The 18,539-nt window shown below is 43.6% G+C and overlaps 2 protein-coding genes across 2 annotated transcripts in view; one reads left to right on the plus strand and one right to left on the minus strand.

Moving 5' to 3' along the window:
* Positions 1 to 13,021, plus strand: CHGB (chromogranin B). Its single transcript, XM_060123855.1, has 5 exons — positions 1 to 132; positions 4,617 to 4,663; positions 5,130 to 5,223; positions 10,143 to 11,839; positions 12,728 to 13,021. Exons 1-5 carry the CDS (start codon positions 84 to 86, stop codon positions 12,809 to 12,811), a joined length of 1,971 nt encoding a protein of 656 aa, XP_059979838.1. The 5' UTR covers positions 1 to 83; the 3' UTR covers positions 12,812 to 13,021.
* The window catches only part of TRMT6 (tRNA methyltransferase 6 non-catalytic subunit), a 26,758-nt gene continuing 17,003 nt past the window's right edge, over positions 8,785 to 18,539 (minus strand). The window contains exon 12 of the transcript XR_009535489.1: positions 8,785 to 9,135. The gene's annotated coding sequence lies outside the window, so the exon portion shown is untranslated. The remainder of the gene's footprint in view (positions 9,136 to 18,539) is intronic.

The following is an 18,539-nucleotide window of genomic DNA, read 5'->3' on the forward strand; positions in this document are numbered from 1 at the left end:
TATCTTCATCTCGCCTTCCGTCCACGTCTGCTCACCGTCAGCCGCCGCCCTCTTCTCCTGCGCAGATTCCGGCGAGCCGGGCCATGCAACCTGCAGTGCTTCTCGGCCTCCTGGGAGCCACGATGATGGCGGGTGAGTGGGCACTGTGGGGAGTTCAGAACCGCGGACAGCGCCAGCCTCTGCCTCTCCGGCCGCTCTAGGCATCCTGACTGGCGGATACTGGAAGACGGGGAGGGTTGAGTGGATGGTGTCTCCCTCTTGTTTGAGGTTCTTACTTTCTTCTCTTCCCTGGGTATTTCCCTTCAACTCCCCGCCCCAACGTCTGACTTGGAAAAAGCCAGAGAGCTTCCTAGCCCAACCAAAAGAGTCTGTTTTAATCGATATAAAGAAGACGTGTCCGCGCCTCCAAGGAAACCCCACATTTTGTGCTCACTTCTAAAATGTCACATCCTCTTTACCTGTTTAGAGAGATACTGTAATAGTCTTATTCTGTATCTGTAATTAATTAATTAATCTGTGTTTGTTTGGCTTTTTAAAGCCAGATGACCACGGAGAGACAGGAATACATGTATTATATTAGTTGGCAACTGTATAATTTATTATTTTATTATTTAAACATGATTAGATAAAAGTAAGTCTCTTATGTATATATGTAGATAAGATATATCTTTTTTCTTAACACATTCATATATGTGTGTTCAGGTATATGTACGCACAGGTTTAGTGTAATATTTTTCTGTATTTTGTATTTCTGCCTCTGGGGAGAGGTAATTTCACATTCAAATTAATCCATCTTTAAGTTATAAATGGTAACTGCAAGAGATATTTTGACTTTTGTATTCCAGAAAAATAATGAGTATAAAATAACCACGAAAAATATTTTTAGAGTAGTAAAAAAAAATCGTTTTAGTCAATTTGGGAGGATACAGTTTTAAGTAGTAGATATTTGAGTGCCTCTTTATGTGTGGAAAATTGTGGGATTGATCTTTCAAACTACTCTGAATCTCAAAGAAATGATCTTTGGAGATTTGGGGAAAAAATGTGTGTGTGTGTGTGTGTGTGTGTGTGTGTGTGTGTGTTGAAGTAAAATCCATGAGTCCATTGAGAAGTAAATATGCCACCACCAGATTAAATTGGAGGGGTTCTTTTAGCTGTCTTAATGACCTCATAGAATATTGTTCTTATCTGAGATTGAGGTTCCTAACTAGAGTTGAGGCATCGCCATCCATGAATATGAGGGTTTCATTGACAGCAATTACGGGATCCCAAAGAGAAAATGAAAGCCACTGGTAATTTATTTTATTGCAAACTACATACATGCAGAATTTTCTAAAATTCTTGTCACTCTTACAAATTGCCTATAAATGTTCTCGATTTAATTAAAGGAAACCAAATGAATGTTTAGAGTCCTTCCTGGTCAAAAATATTTTCAGAAAGGAATTGCTTAACAAGATAAATCTGTGCTATACATTGTGCTATAGACCACAAAAACAATGTCTTTTATGAGACTTATTTAACTATAGTGGTAAAATATTTATGTCTCTTACGCAAGATAATATTTTAAGAAGGGTTTATATTTTAACAGCAACTAAAATCAAGATATTATATTCTTTAAAAATTTTTTTTACTGAGCTATAATTCACACACCATAAAATCCATACTTTTAAAGTGCATAATTCAGTGATTTTTAGTACATTCACAGATTATCACATTTCAGAACATTTTCATTGTGGTAGAAAGGAACTCCATATGCATTAGCAGTCATTCCCCATTCCCACCTCCCCCAAATGCTTGGATATTAGGTATGGTAGCCTTCAAGCAGAGTTTGTTCTTTAGCAAAATCACAGGAAACCTGCAGAAACCATCTGGCTCATTTCCTACCATTATGAGCTTCTGAAGGAGATCTACACCTTTCTACAGGAGTTGTTCACTCTAAAAATTAATATGAGTGAAGGAGCTACATGCTATTCATATATACTAGGTAAGATGGTTTCTGCATTCAAAAGCGTTAGCGGGGACTTCCCTGGTGGTGCAGTGCTTAAGAATCCGCCTGCCAATGCAGGGGACACGGGTTCGATCCCTGGTCCAGGAAGATCCCACATGCCGCGAAGCAACCAAGCCCGTGCGCCACAACTACTGAGCCTGCGCTCTAGAGCCCTTGAGCCACAACTACTGAGCCTGTGTGCCAGAACTACTGAAGCCCGTGCGCCTAGAGCCCGTGCTCTGCAACAGGAGAAGCTACCGCAATGAGAAGCCTGCAGACCGCAACGAAGAGTAGCCCCCGCTCGCCACAACTAGAGAAAGCCTGCACGCAGCAACAAAGACCCAACGCAGCCCCCACCAAAAAAACAAAAAACTACAGAGTTTGCATACCATGTTATTTTATAGCTGTATTTTCATTCTGGGATGAAACCTTAGTTTGGTAGTCTTATGGAATATTAATACTTTGGAAGTTATTCTCAGATTTATCATATGATATTATTTGAAAATTTTTCTGCCATTTGACTACTTCACTTTTATCACAATTATTGGGTTTTCTTTTGTGCACCCTTAATGTTAACTTTTACAAAAATAAGTTAAACTACTTTAGGGGTATCAACATACCTTCGGTTATTACTTTGCTGCCACAGATTCTACTGGAAGAAATACAATGGAACTTAGATGTCTCACTAGATGCATAATATGCTTTCATAAGGAGACCTTAGTTCCTTTCCATCAAAAAGATGTCTGAAGAGCCTCAATTAGGAAAGAGAATTGTTCTGTAAAAACAAACATGAGCTACAAATTGTTCAGAGTCACAGAAGAAAAATATTCCTCTCCCCTCAAATCAAATGACTGTTACTACTTTAGCAATATCAGTAGTTAATAATAGCACCTATTAAACATTTGTGGAAAAAGAAAAGTTATTAGCAAGAAACTGCATTTACCAAAGAAAGTTTAGTAAAGCCAGAATTTTAAAAGGCACTTTCTAGTTTATGACAGAAGTAATTCTCTCAGTTATTTCTTTTCAGAGCATTTTACAGATCTCAGGTGGAAAGAGTAAGTGCCAAAGTGGGAATGTTCTCAAATAACAGCCATTTGGGGGATAAAATAATGGCCCAGCATATTGGACCCTGAGTACCAAAGGTGGCCATCCAGATCTTGTCTGAACTACATTTCAGGAAGATAGTGGGGACATACCTTGTTAATCACTTCTTAAATATTTTACCAGTGATTTTAACATGCTGCATAACTTTGGGCCTATTGAAACAATTGGAGTAGATCCCAGGCTGTGCTTTGAAAAGGAAAATTCAGTAAGGTGAGCAAATGAAATAGGAGTTTTATTTCTAGATTGAGCCCTATGATATGTAATTGATTGGGAGGAGGTAAAGAGATTGGAAAGCAAATATTTGGGGAGGAAAGGTCAGGTTGCTGGTAATAAGAAACAGCATTTGAGCAGCTTCCATCTCTGATGTCTGAGAGTTTTGCTCTTGCTCCAAGTAGCTCTTCACTTGTCTCAGAGACCTGGAAGAATCTTCTGCACTGAGCTCTCCAGCCATAATAGCAGTTTCTCTTCTAGGGAGTGTCAGGAGAACTGTAGAGATGGACCTATATGTAAATGCTTTGAGCTTCTCCAGTGGAAAGAGCTTAGACAAAACAAAGTCAAAGTGAAAGATAAAAGAATCAAAGCAACTTTGAAAAAGGAAAAAAAAAAAAAGCACTGTAAAATTAAAAACACCTGAAGCATTTCCTAAGATGACAAAGGTACTTCAATCACTGGTTGAAAATAAGCAGAATCTCATGAAATTTAATTTAAATAAATTAAAATTTATCTTTTTGCAATATCCTCATGAACTATTCATTAAACACCTATTTGCATATGATATTATGGATTCAACAATATCCTGGTAAAATTAGATACCTCCCATATTCTTTACATGGCTGCAGACAACATGGGGAAAGGGAAACAACACTGATACAGACACATAAGTGTGCTTGTCCAAGAAAAGGCTTGAGGGTAAAATGAGGTAATTAATTATATAAGATAATCATAACCACATTTTTGTAAATAAAGTGAGTTTCAGGGAGAATATTTTCTTGGGGACAGGAAAAGGCAAAGGGAATCACAGATCTTTACCCATTTTGAGTAGGCAGAGGGGTTGAGGAGGGCACCCCAGTTTCATTTAAACTAGGTTTATTTTAAACATTTTATTGACATATAATATATGTACAGAAAAATGCATATAGATCATAAGTATACAGCTTACAGAATTTTTCCCTCCTTAAGCGCAGCTGTGTAATCAGCACCCAGATCAAAAACAGAACATTGCCAGTATCCCAGAAGCTCCCCTTGTGTGGATTTGATTTATATTGGATATAAGATAGCATTCATTTTCAAATCATGTTTATGACATTGCTAGGGGAAACAGCTGTGTGTGTGTGTGCATGTGTGTGTGTGCGTGCAACTGGGTCAATTCTTGTCCCTGGGACAGACATCCGCAACTATCTCCACTCTGCTCAGCTCTGACTTTGCCCCTCCCTCCAAGTAACATGCTGGGGGTGGGGTGATTTTGTGAGTTTGGGGACACACAGCTTCCTAAAATCAACTCACTTCCCATTCATTTTTTCTTTCAAAGCTGTCAGTTCTATGCCAGTGGACATCAGGAACCACAGTGAAGAAACGGTAAGTTGAAATGGAAGTCTAGAATCTAGACTTATATCTAGACTCTGGATTCTCCCACCCCTTATCTCATCAAACTAAACAAAATGAAAACCAAAAATAGACAAACAACAATGAGGAAATGGGAGCAAGTGATGTCCCTCCTGCCCTGGGCTTTTACCTCCTTCCTGGATGTTTTAGTGCCCCTGAGGATAGCTGTCATCACACTGTTTTCCTTTGAATCTGTTCAGAAATGGGTGTTTATTTCTCTTCTCTGGATAGTCTTGACCCAATGCCTTCTTGCATTGCTCTGTGGGGTGGCCTGGGAGGTTTCATTACAGTCCTATATGTAAGTCTACATTCCTGACCCAAGGGGTCTGCATCGGTACAGGTCACATAGCCAAGCCTCTTTTGACAGCAGCTCTGGCTTAAGTAGTCAGGCATCCCAGTGATACCAGCTTTGCCAGCCTGCTTTCCGGTTTCCCCCTAGGTGACTCGCTGCATCATCGAGGTCCTCTCAAATGCCTTGTCGAAGTCCAACACTCCACCCATCACCCCTGAGTGCCGACAAGTCCTGAAGAAGAGTAAGTATCCTCCACTTCAGGAGATCTTTGTCCCTTGAGTAGTTCTTTCTCTTGCTCCCTCTGTTTCGCCTTCCACTTTATCTCCATATGAACCAGGGGCATGATGCAGTGGGAAGACTACAGGCTAGATCAGTATCTGGGAAGATGACATATGGCTTCCAAACCTGCTCTGCCACTTAAACATATGGCTTCCAAACCCTGCTCTGCCACTTCATAGCCGTGTTACCATGGGGAAGACCCCTTGCCTCTCTGGGCTTATTTCCTCAAAGTAAAATGAGGGAGTTGAACTGAATGATAGTCTGTGAGCTGTCTATATAGTTCTTAAATTCCTTGGTTTGAGAGTTTGGAATTTTAAAACAGACTTTCATTTGGGTGGAGTGAGGTATGGGGAGTGCTCATTTGTGATTAGACAGGGAGGCGAAGTGTTCTGGAAGCAATGGAAGATGAAAGGATAGAAGGAGACAAAAATTATTCTTCTCTTTACCTTCTACTCTTCTGACAATGAGGAGCTAGAAGCTTGGAAAGGTCACTGGGAAACTTCTGGCCTGTTTACATGACAGATTGGTTAAGCCATTTTAATACATAGCTTGTTAGAATGAGAGGACTACCAAATGGTATCAGGAGTTCCAGGCCTGAGAACTGGAAGGGGTGGGGGTAGACTTAGAGCATCCAAGGAGTCAGAGCAATGCCCTTCTGGGTCTAGACTGGAATGTTCCTCTATACAAACAGCTTATGTTGAAAACAAAATTTAAACAGTGATATGAGCAGTATCCATTGGAAGTTGACATAAAGAGGTAAATTTTACAAAACTATGCATCTCTGGGACTTCCCTGGTGGTCCAGTGGTTAAGACTCTGTGCTCTCAGTGCAGGGGGCATGGGTTCGATCCCTGGTTGGGGAACTAAGATCCCGCATGCTGCACAGCATGGCCAAAACAAAAACAAAAACTATGCATCTCTTTTAGCATGAAGTCAAACTGATTCAAACAAATCCGAAAAGCTCTGTTCTCTTCAACACCTTTCTCTGCTTTTAAATTTTTAGTCAGGCTGAGAACAGTGGATTTTCTTTCTTCTTTTCACCTTCAAAATCTCCTATTGCAAGATAATACTCTCTTCCTGTTGCTGCACATGAGGTCCATGCATAAAATTATAACAAGTATGAGTGACTAGCCAAAAGAGTAACCTGGGGGGACTCAATCCACTATTGGGGGCTTCAGGATAACCATAGTAGGTGTGGGGGCCTGAGACTGTAGGAGACCCATGCACAGTGGAAGGAAGCTTCTCTACCACTCCCAGCCTACATGCCTCTTTCATGAGCTTGTCAGAATGAGTTTATTAGCCATTGCAGGGAATGAGTGAGAGCAGGGTGGGTCTCCAGGCAGGGACTAAATGCTGCTACTTTGGGCAAACCCATCTCGTTATCTCCCTTCCCATTTCTTTGTTTACCAGACAGATGCAGAAGTTTTGGGTCTGTCATACTAGGTCATCAAAGAACCAAGATTGCTTAGGAAGAGTTGTTGATTGTAGGGCTTTGCTAACTGCCAAGATCAGATTCTTAGCTCTCAGGTAGGATTCTAGCCTCTGCTCATCACTGATTGTGCCCTGGGGTCTTTTGAGTCTCTTGAGAGAGCCCCAGGAAAACTGGTAAAAATCAAATGACCCATGTCTATCAGGACCTTGGAGACATCATACCCAGAGAGCCATTAAATACTGAGATCAGGGAGATTTGAGCTCCTCCGGGGTTGCAGACTCAAACACCAGCCAGGGCCAGGAAAATACGTAAGAGAAAGGAATAAAACAGGACAGGAAGTGACTCACGAACTGGAGGATACAGGCCACTTCTAAGGAGGAGTAGATTTTTCTCAGCTTGAAACCTATTGTGAGAGAAATATAGATTCTGTTACCAGATCTTGGGATTTTTCAAAAGAATTTAAAATTTGGATATCTAAGCAATATCTCCTAGTATTTAAGTATTGCCTCTGAATTCAAATTTACTAAAAATGTTATTTAGGCCAAATAGAATTCACCTTTGGGCTACCAGTTCATAACTTCTGTCGACTAAAAAAAAAAAAAAAGAAGCACAACCTAAAATTTGAGATTTATATTTTATTCCATGGACATACTAAGGACTTAAGCCCAGGAGACAACCTCTCAGATACAGTCTGAGGGACTGTTTTGAAGAGGTAAGGGAGGAGGCAGGATATATAGGTGTTCTTGCAATAAAAACCAGATAGTCAGAACATTAAAATATTACAGTTAATTAAAGAAAACCAGACATCTTAAGTTAACAAATTTAGCACTTTTCTATGTATGGGAAGATGCAAGAGTCTGGGCTTACTGAAGTCATTCCTTTCATATGCACCTTAATTATCTTGTTTTTTCCATCCTGAATCCCCTCTGGGTACACAGTTAGGTGTGGCTGCAGTGCCTAGATGGCCAGGACACCCTTTGTTTACTGATTTGGCAGGCGACATTCTTTGTCCACACTTCTGTCCTATTCTGGTTTTCTCTCTCCTGCTGAAATGTCTTATGCTGGTCACAGGACTGGTGGAGCTTTCTGCCAACAAGTTGGATGAATTCCTTCATGTAGCCTCCCTCCCATCCCCAGCCCATCTCTGTCTCCACTCCCACTCTCTCCAGCACATCTCAGTTAGCACACGCTTACTGAGCAAACAAACATTTGGGGAGCAGGGAAGAATCACTGTTTCATGGCTTGAAGAGATCTTAGGGAATTCATAGTCCAATTTCTTAACAGGTATAACAATTTCTTTGATCAGGTCATCTCTGCAACATGATAGTTAGGGATGGAAGGTGCATTTTCTCCTTTTTACTTGAAGAGTGAGCTTCACACCTTGGTTTTACAGATTGACAAGACTGTATGCTGCTAATCACAGCCTTCCTCAGATCTCACCTGAGGGGACTTAAAGCTAAATTTAGGAGGAAGTGCTAAGCCTCAGGCAAGCTGCTACAAGCAGCACACATTTAACCTGGAAAAAATAAAAATGCTTCTCTTCTTGACCAGCAGGCAGTAGGAAAAGGGCCACACAGCCTCTGCCTCGGGAAGCTGAGATTCTGTCCAGATGACATCAGTATCTGCTCAAAGCCTCCCTGCTTACCTGTGCATACCTGGTCAGCCCTGCCTCAGTGCTGCACACACCACCACTGGCTCTTAAAAGGCAAAGGCACTGGTGAGGGGCCAGCCCTCAGGTGTCTGGGTGTGGAAGGTCAGGGACCTTTCAGTTGCCTCATAAAACATGAAAATATTATCATGCCAGGCTGGGCTTTTAAGCAGAGAGGAATAGACTGTCTGCTATTTCTTGGACATTTTTACAAAACAGACCATTTTTTTCTATTTTGCAAATATCAGTTCAAAATGACTCATCAAGAGCCATTCAATAGAAATATCATGTGAACCACAAATATAATTTCAAATTTTTCAGTAGCCACATTAAAAAAGTAGACAGGTGAAATTAATTTTAATAATACATTTAGTTTTGTCCAATTTATTTTATTCAATATACAATTTGTACATACAATATGTTTATAATACATATTATCTTGTACATCCAAAATATTATCATTCCAACATATAATCAATATGAAAATTTGAGGTATTTTACATTCTTGTTTTTCATCTGAAGTCTGAAATCTGGTGGTTTCTTACATTTACAACATGTCTCAGTCTGGACCAGCCACATTTCAAGTCCTCAGTAGCCACAAAGGTTTGGTGGCCCCCACCATGGATGGCGCAGACGTCAGCCTAGAGCTGTGAGCAGCCTTGGCTTCAGGTGTTCTATATGAACTCAGTGACATCAGTTGAAATCCAAGCCCTCCCAGCTAACAACTCAGACAGTGTTAACTGCATATCTTCTTTCACAGGATGCCCTTGAGTTAAGGAGGATTTAGTGAAGATGCTGTCAACATTTGGAAAAGATGAGAAAAAACAGCATTCAATTAAAATGTCGGTTATACTGTCTACTGTTGATTTGTGCAATACAAAGATAACTCAGTTTACTGAAGTTCATTCTCAACCTTTGAGAACATGTGGGGTGGATGGGACCTGAGTGAGGGAAGGACATGGTCCTTTCCACTGCTGTGCAGTTTTCTCAGGGAAGAAACAAACACCCTGCTTATCACCAATTACTAAGTTTTATTGTCACTTACTGCTAAGTTGCATCTACACAGTTGATTGGATAATAAAAATCTGGTAAACTAATTAAACACATTTTTAATCCTTTGTTGAATCTGATATTTCCCATTTTGGGCATTTAACTTCATTTAGCTGGATTCTAGTGGGAACCATTTACACAATGCTAACTTTTAAACCCCTACTTAGAGCAAACATGGAAATAATGGTCCTGAATTACACCTCTCTGAGCCTCAGTGTCTCTGTCCACAAAAAGAGGAGGTTGAAATACACAAATTCTAAGGTATCTTCTGGTTCTAAATTCTAGTATTTTATAAACCTATATTTGGATTTCAATTTGGTCATTGAAAGATGCTTGTTGGGTGTTATTAAAAAATAAATATGCAGAGAATTTATTATCAGATTTAAACACAGCTAAGGAGTTTTCATAACATTTCTTTCTTTCTTTCTTTTTAATATTTATTTATTTATTTGGCTGTGCTGGATCTTAGTTGCAGCGCATGGGATCTTGGTTGCAGCAGGCAGGATCTAGTTCCCTGACCAGGGATCGAACCCTGGCCCCCTGCACTGGGAGTGTGGAGTCTTAACCGCTGGACCACCAGGGAAGTCCCCATACCATTTCTTTTAAAAGTAATCTGAGTATATTCTTTATTAACTTAAAAAATTACCCAAGGACTTTCAGGATCTTTAGGATTTGTAGTGATCACTGAGGCTGTGCTTAGTGAACCACAAACAATTCTGAAGTATACTTACTCTTTTTTATTTTCATTATAGGTGGAAAACAGCTCAAAGATGAAGAGAAAAGTGAAAATGAAAACACAAGGTTTGAAGTGAGATTGTTAAGAGACCCAGCTGACGCCTCAGAAGCCCCCAGGACCTCCAGTAGGGAGGACGTAGGGGAGGAGGACGCCCAAGGCCAGACAGTGGCAGACACAGAGGGCGGTGGGCACAGCCGAGAGCAGGCAGGCGAGCCCCAAGGCAGCCAAGTGGCCAAAGAAGCAAAGGCACGCCATTCTGAGAAGAGCAAGGGACACGACAGGGAGGAAGAAGAGGCGGAGAAATATCAGAAAAGGGAGCGTGTGGAAGATGGCAGTGAGGAGAGACACCCTGGGGGGCCAGGAGAGGCACAAACTGCTCTTCCCAGCCACAGAAACCAGTCTCCAGCTAAGAAAGAGGAGTTAGTGTCCAGATACGATACGCAGTCTGCAGGGGGCCTGGAGAAGTCGCACAGCCGGGAGAGGAGCAGCCAGGAGAGTGGAGAGGAGACCGGAAGCCAGGAGAATGGGCCCCGAGAACCGCAAAGCCACCCCGAGCGCCAGGAAGGACCTGAGGAGAGCGACGAGGATGTCAGCCCCGAGGCGGACAAGCGACGCTCGAGGCTAAGACACCACCATGGGAGGAGCAGGCCCGACAGGTCCTCTCAGGAAGGGAGTCCTCCCGCTGAGGGAAGGGGGTACTCCTGGGAGGAGCCACACGTGGGCACAGGCGGCTCAGGGGAAAAGAGAGCCCGCCATCCAACCCTTTCCAGGGCTTCGGAGGAAGAAGCCGAATACGGGGAGGAAGTGAGGAGTCACCTGGCTGCCCGGGCTCCCGGGGACCTGGAGGGGGCACGATATGGGGGCAAAGGAAGTGAAGAGCACCGGGCTCCCAGGCCTCGCAGTGAGGAGAGCCCAGAGGAGGAGGACAGGAGAAAAGGCCTCAGCCTAGAGCTGAATAGCATGGCGCACGGCTATGACGAGGAGAGCGAGGAAGAGAGAGGCCAGGAGGGGGGACCCCGCCACAGAGCCCGGGTAGGGGAGCCGGGAGCCTACTCCACTCTACACCAAACAGAAGAGAAACGGTTCTTGGGTGAAGCGCACCACCGTGTTCAGGAAAGCCAGACGGACAAGGCGAGGCGGCATCCACCAGGCGAGGTGCGAAATTACCTCGACTATGATGAGGAAAGGGGTGAGGAAGGGGCCCGAGGGAAGTGGCCGCAGCTGGGGGACCCACAAGACGCTGAAGAGAACAGGGAAGAAGCGAGGCTTCGAGGCAAACAGTATGCTCCCCCTCACATCACCGAAAAGGAGAGATTAGCGGAGCTTGTCAGTCCATACTACGACCCTCCCCAGTGGAAGAGCAGCCGGTTTGAGAGAAAAGACCACCTGGATGACAATTCTCTTGAGGGTGAAGAGGAGAACGGGCTGACCTTGAATGAGAAGAATTTCTTCCCAGAATACAACTATGACTGGTGGGAGAAAAAGCCCTTTGAGGAGGATGTAAACTGGGGGTATGAGAAGAGAAACCTGGCCCCCAAACTGGATCTGAAAAGGCAGTATGACAGAGTGGCCGAACTGGACCGGCTCCTTCACTACAGGAAGAAGTCAGCTGAGTTCCCGGACTTCTATGGCTCGGAGGAGCAGATGCACCGTCGCCACGCAGCAGAAAGTGAAGAGGAGAGAGCTGGCCAAGGAGTTCTGACAGAGGAAGAGGTATGCTGTGGGGCTTTTGCTTAAAACTAACTTCAGGTGGTTAATTTTAATATGTTATATACAAGACTATCTGATACTAGGGGGAGATATGGATGGGGATTAATCACCATGGGACTGTACGCCTAATAACAGAGCGGAGACAACCTCTGGGTTTGATTTCCACCTGGCATCTAGCCATTGTCCACAGCCCTGTCCACTTCCTCCCACTGCAGTGCTGCAGTGCTTCTCAACCTCGGCTGCATGTTGTAATCCCCTGGAGAGCTTGAAAAATTACTGACATCTGGGACCCACACCCAGAGCTTCTGTTTGGTACTGGATGCTGCCTGGGCATCAGGATGTTTTAAAGCTCCCAGGTGGTTTCAATGTTCAGCGAAGGTTGAAAACCACTGGTCTAGTGTCTTCTCCTTGGTCATTTGACTTTTCATCACTATTTTCCAGGGTAGGAAAGAACAGGTGATACAGAAGTTAGTTGCTTAGTTCTATCTCTGTCATCTCTTGGCCTATAACAGTCAGACATCTACGTGTAGGAGAAGGAACATTACCAGAGCTTTACCTTCCTTAACAATGTTTTTTTCCCCCAATATTGATTATGTAGGTTGGTGCTTCTCAGGCTTGAATGTGCCTCAGAATCATGTGGGATTTCTAGCCTTAGAGTTTCTGATTCAGTAGGTAGGCCCCAGGTGGGGCCCAAGAACCTGTATTTCTGATGAGTTCCCTGGTGATACTGATGCTGCTGGTCAAGGAACCACACTTTGAAAACCACTGATGTCGGGTATCTCCTATAGCCTCTAACATATCAAAAATTCCCCTTTCTGTTGAGACTCCCTAGAACTGCAAAGAACTAAATTGATATGGGACCTCATGCCTCTACTTTTCTGTATTTTCTAGGAAAAAGAACTTGAAAACTTGGCTGCGATGGATTTGGAACTACAGAAAATAGCTGAGAAATTCAGTGGTAACCGAAGGGGCTGATGGTCTTTGGAGCAAAGGGCAGATTTTAAAAGCAGCCTTCACATGATCTGTTTTCCACCACCTCACTGAAAGACCCCATTTATTTACCCAAAGGCAGAAAGTAGAATTTACTGTTCATCAAATGTTTGACATGATTGGAAATGTCCTTAATTTTTGCCAGAATGTTATTGAAAATATGAATAGCATGACTTGTAGCATATTCTTTATCAAATAATAGATATATTAACATGCTTGTGACAATGACTGTGCTACTGTCCTTGAAAAAATGTCTCAGTCTGAAGTAATAAAAGATTCACCTGAGGCCAAAAGTGTCATGTTCTCAGCTTCCTTTGGGCTAATAGGGAGGAGTGTGACTTTTAGATCCATTCTTCAAAGTAAATTCTAAAATATAGTACTAAGATTTGTTGGTTTGTTGGTGTTTGGATACAGAAATGAAAAAAAAAAAAAGGAAAAGAGCAAACATCTGAAATAAAAGAATGTGGAGGGGGCTTCCCTGGTGGCGCAGTGGTTAAGAATCCTCCTGTCAAGGCAGGGGACGCGGGTTTGAACCCTGGCCTGGGAAGATCCCACATGCCGCAGAGCAACTAAGCCTGTACGCCACAACTACTGAGCTCGCGTGCCTAGAGCCCGTGCTCCACAACAAGAGAAGCCACCACAATGAGAAGCCTGTGCACTGCAACGAAGAGTAGCCCCCACTCACGGCAACTAGAGAAAGCCCGCGCATAGCAACAAAGACCCAACGCAGCCAAATAAATAAATAAAAGAATGTGGAGGATATAAAGAGAAAGAGATCAGGAAAAGACATTGCTCCCCCAGGCTGGAGGAAGATTAAATAGGCTTGAAGAACCTGTTTCAAAAATTATTATAAGCCATTACTTTTAGAATCTGATTATCTGGAGAGCTCTGGGAATAGCTGGCCAAGGGTCATTTTTCAGGGCGGAGGAGAAAGCCTGGATAGTGGGAAGAACTCCAGACTGGGAATCACAACATCTGGGGTAGGCCAGACAGATCCTTGGACCTTCACGGCCTGTCTCATATCTGCTCTATAAGAAGACAGGGCTCTGACTCTAAGTAACTGTGTGACTTTGGGCAAGTTACTTTCCCTCTCTGGGCTTCAGATTCATCAGTAAAACAAGGATATCTGTTCCATTGGGTTGTTGTGAGGATGACTGAATTTAAGCAAAACACTCAGAGTAGTGCCCAGTGTAAGGCAATGGTGCAGAAAACAGTGGCTGCTACGATTTTTATGGCTGCAGTTTCTCACAGCAAGACCAACGGACAATAGCCCTTCTCCCTTCTTTTACTTGGCATTTCATTCCTCACAGATGGTGGCTTCTACTTGGTTGATTACTCCTGTTTTGGCAGTTCAGGTAAAGCATTGTCCTCTGGGCATCACCCATGGCTTTTATTCATCTGGAAGGCCTGGTTCTCCTCCTCTTAACTAAGTTAAGACTTGCCTGTGATAATTTAGCCAGATTCTTGTCAGGTTAACTCTTGGTGACATACTTCTCCAGGAGAGTGTCAGTTTATCATATGGAGAGCAAGCCAGTGTGATGAATCAGTGTGATGAATCTGACAGAAAATTGTTCTAAATCTGGGCACACACACTTCTAAAAGGCTGCTTATTGTCTCTCTAGGTATTTTTTCCAGCCATGGGATCATGACGGGCTGCTCGCAAAGGTGAGTGGGAAGCGCTGGGGGTCATGGCTGCTGGAGGCAGTCCTCGTGGGACAAGGAGTTAGGATACAAATATTGTTCCGGTTTCTGGGGGCTGCCATAACAAAGTACCACAAACTGGGTAGTTTAAAACAATAGAATTTTACTCTCTCACAGTTCTGGAGCCCAGAAGTTCAAAATTAAGGTGTTGGCAGGGCTACACTCCCTCCAAAGTCAGTAGAAGAATGTCCTTCCTGCCTCTTCCAGCTTCTGGTGGCCCCAGGCGTTCCTTGGCTTGTGGCAGCATCATTCCAATCTCTGCCTCCATCTTCTCATGACCATCTTCTTTCTATGACCCTCTCCTCTTCACACAATGTTCCTTTTATAAAGATACCAGTCATGCTGGATTAAGGGCCCACCCTACTCCAGTATGAGTAATTACCTCTGCATCAATCCTATTTCCTAATAAGGTCACATTTGGAGGAACTAGGGGTTGGAACTTCAACATATCTTTTTCTGGGGGCAAAATTCAACCCAAGCAGGCCAGCTCCCGCACCCCTCAGGTGGATTAACTCTGAGCCGCATATTCTGTGCCTCCTAGAACTCCCCAGGGGATTGAGCCCCAGGTGCCACAGGTGGCCTGCTCTCTAGTGCACCCTTTATGAGCTCTCTTTACCTCCCTGTCCTGCTCCTACTGGTGACCCTACTGGTGTTTCCTGGGATCACCTCCCAGATAAACCGATTGTCCTCAACTTCTCATCTCAGGGATTGCTTCTGGGAAAGCCCAACCTAAGAAACCATTCAACAGCAAGCTCAAACTCGTCTTATGGTAAATAATGTAACCACACGTTGTAATACATTGCAGTTATAATCTCTTGTGTTACTGTGTCTTGACAGAAGATACTGGGAAATGCTTAACACGTTACAATACATGCAAAGCAATATGTCTCTCCCCTTCTCTACTGCAGTCCAGTAGAAAACAAAATCATTTCCTAAATAAAGAGAATTCAAGGGGCTCAAAATGAATAGGGATTTACTTACTGGATGAGAGAAACACTGCAATGCATCAAATGCCAGCCTGGCAAGTCACACACACACACTCACACACACACACACACGGTGGGCACTGCTCATGCGGAGAAGCTGCTGGCATATGGAGCACAGCTCTGTATGGTGCCCCAGGCTTGGAAATGGTTCACACAGCTTCCTCCTGGCCCACTGCCTGGTGAGGCCCTGTGCTCTAGCACAGCTTTTCATCTTAGTTTGCTGACACTTCAGGGCAGGGGAATGTGCAGGCATGAATGACCTATCAAAGTTGCAGGAGACACCCAAGAGAATCCCACCTGAGCCGTGGTGCCCAGCAGAGTGCAGTTAGGACCTCTGGGTGCCACCATTTCTTTGAGAAGGAGTCAAGGACTAACCGGGTTACTGTTTTTTCCCCCTCTAGTCAAAATAATATATGTTGATGGCAAAACATTGAGTGAGTGTTATGAGTTGAATTGTGTGCCTCAAAATGATATGTTGAAGTCCTAACCCCTGGCACCAGTGAATGTGACCTTATTTGGAAATAGAGCTTCTGCAGATGCGATCTATAATAGTTACAATGGGGTCATTAGGGTGGGCCCATATCCAACATGAAGAGGGAAATTTAGATACAGACACATACAGAGAAGAATGCCATGTGAAGACAGACATACAGGGAAGAAGTCCATGTGAAGACAGTGGCAGAGACTGGAATTATGCTGCCACCAGCCAAGAAACGCCTGGGGTCACCAGAAGCTGGAAGAGGCTAGGAAGGATTGCCCCCTAGAACTGTCAGGGGGAGTGTGGCCCTGCTGACACCTTGATTTGGAACTTCTGGCCTCTAGAATTGTGAAATAAATTTCTGTTTTAAGTCACCCACGTGTGGTACTTTGTTAGGGCACCCTATGTACCTGATATAATGAGAAACAAATGGCCTCTGCCCCTCCTCCCAAATCCTTCTGCAGATGCAGCCATCTATAGTTACTTTACAGTTTTTTTTCTTACTTGAGTATTTAATTGTCACAGTCTCTAATATTTTATCAAGTGATGGGACAGGAGGGGAGAAAGTGTCCTATCATTACAAAATGAAAATCCACAACATACCATTGTAACATACATATAATTGGGAGATCTCAGGTGCTAAATAATTAACTAAATGCAACAATTACTATTTTTAGCTCAGGAGCTAGTCACTTGGACACATAACAGGCCTCAATGAGAAAGTGAAGACCAAAAGGAAGCAGGATGAGCCACATGGACACCTGGGGAAGGACACTTCAGGCGGAGGGAACAGTAGATGCAAAGGCCCTGAAACAGGAATGTGGTTGGCACGTTTGAAGAAGAACAAGCAGGCAGCATGGGGGACAGTCATAGGGGATGAGGGTAGAGAGGGTGGAAGGGTCCAGATCATGCAGGGCTTTGTAGGTCCTGGTAAGGACTTTTGCTTTAGCTATTGGAGAGTTCTCTGGAGGACTGACATGATTTGCTTTACATGATAAAAACACTGTGGCTGCTGGGTTGAGAGAAGGCTGTAGGGGAAGTGAGGGCAGAAACACAGAAACCAGCAAGAAGGCCACTGCAAAACATCCTGACGGGTCATCGTGATGGCTTGGACCAGGGTGGTGGCACTGCAGGTGGGGAAAAGTAGTCACACTCAGGATCTAGTTTGGAGGCAGATGACAGGGAGGGCCAATGGATTTGGTGTGGCAGGAGGGAAAGAGAGGCATCAAGGATGATTCCAAGGTTTCAGTCCTGAGCAACTGGGAAGAAGGGAGGTGGGGAAGGTTACAGGAGGGACTGGCTTAGAGGGGAGGTATGCGGAACTCAGGTTGGGATTTGTTAAGTTTGAGATGTGACTACACGCCCAGTGGAAGTGTTGAGTAGGTTGTATGGGCCTGGAGCTCAAGGAAGAGGGCGGCTAAAGAGTGGAAGTCACCATCACAAAGATGGTGTATAAAGCCTCAAAATGGGGTGAGATCACCTAGTGTTATATAAATGAGCCAAAGATGGCCTCTGTATATCTGCCCCAAAGTTGTTTATTTCTTCACTGTAGGCTGAGAACTGTTAGCTCAAAAGCCTGTCAGTGCCAGACTCAAAATTTATACATCCATTCATTTTAAACATCGCCCAAAGGAGCACATTTTTGGACATTCAGGGCCCATCTGCTTTGCATACCTCTGCCAAACTATACTTAGCATCTGCTGGCCATTGATAAGATAGAGCCATGTGACTACAAGACAGACCTCAATCCTTATAAGCTGTGAGACTCCTGCCCCTTGGACCTCTCTGACTCAGCGACTCCCTGCCATGCCGAGCAGCATTACCTAGACACCAAAGGCACCACCCCAACTCCCCTCTCCCTGGGAGTTCTCTTGCCCTCCTCCCCTTGAGTAGCAACCCCCTTGGTGTAGCCTCTGGACAGATTCCTGCTATGAGGAACATCTCTCCCTCCCTGCCCTTGCAAACCTGTCAGAGCATCATCATCACCCAATAAAGTAGGTATCAGTTCCTGCCACCTCATGGTTCTATCTTTTTCTTTTATCAGTTCCCAAATCCCTTGAACATCCTACACCCAGGCAGCAAGTATAGACAAAAAAAAGGAAAAGGTGCAGTTGCTGAGCCCTGGGGCACACTGATATTTTCCTAAACATTCATCTCAGAGATGAAGAGGAACCAGCAACAGAGATGGAGGAAAAAAGGCTAAAAAGGAAGCAGGGAACCAGGAGAGGAAAACTGTCACACGGAGAGGAGTCAACTGCTGCCAATAGGTTTAGAGGACTGAGAAAGAGCTTTGGATTTCACTTTACATCTTTTTTTTTCCCTGTAAATTCACTTACTGCTTTAAAGTTTTTAACTGTTTCAGCAGTTACAGGAATTTTTTTTTAAATCAGAAAGAAAAATATTTACATTTTAAATACAAAAGAAAAATTTTATTCTTGGTTTACCTCTAAAACCCAACCACTTACATGCTCATGGTTTTGTTTTTTTTTGTTTGGTTTTTTTTACTAACCTATTCTATCTATACAACGTGTGCATCCTGTGTGATTAC

Source organism: Lagenorhynchus albirostris, chromosome 15 (assembly GCF_949774975.1).
Source record: "Lagenorhynchus albirostris chromosome 15, mLagAlb1.1, whole genome shotgun sequence".
NCBI lineage: Eukaryota > Metazoa > Chordata > Mammalia > Artiodactyla > Delphinidae > Lagenorhynchus > Lagenorhynchus albirostris.

Excerpts from the sequence above, each read along its gene's own strand:
- CHGB (XM_060123855.1), top strand. The coding sequence starts at position 84 with ATGCAACCTGCAGTGCTTCTCGGCCTCCTGGGAGCCACGATGATGGCG. Across the intron at positions 133-4,616 it reads GGGAGCCACGATGATGGCGG|CTGTCAGTTCTATGCCAGTG; the intron begins GTGAGTGGGCAC and ends TTTCTTTCAAAG. Across the intron at positions 11,840-12,727 it reads GAGTTCTGACAGAGGAAGAG|GAAAAAGAACTTGAAAACTT; the intron begins GTATGCTGTGGG and ends TGTATTTTCTAG.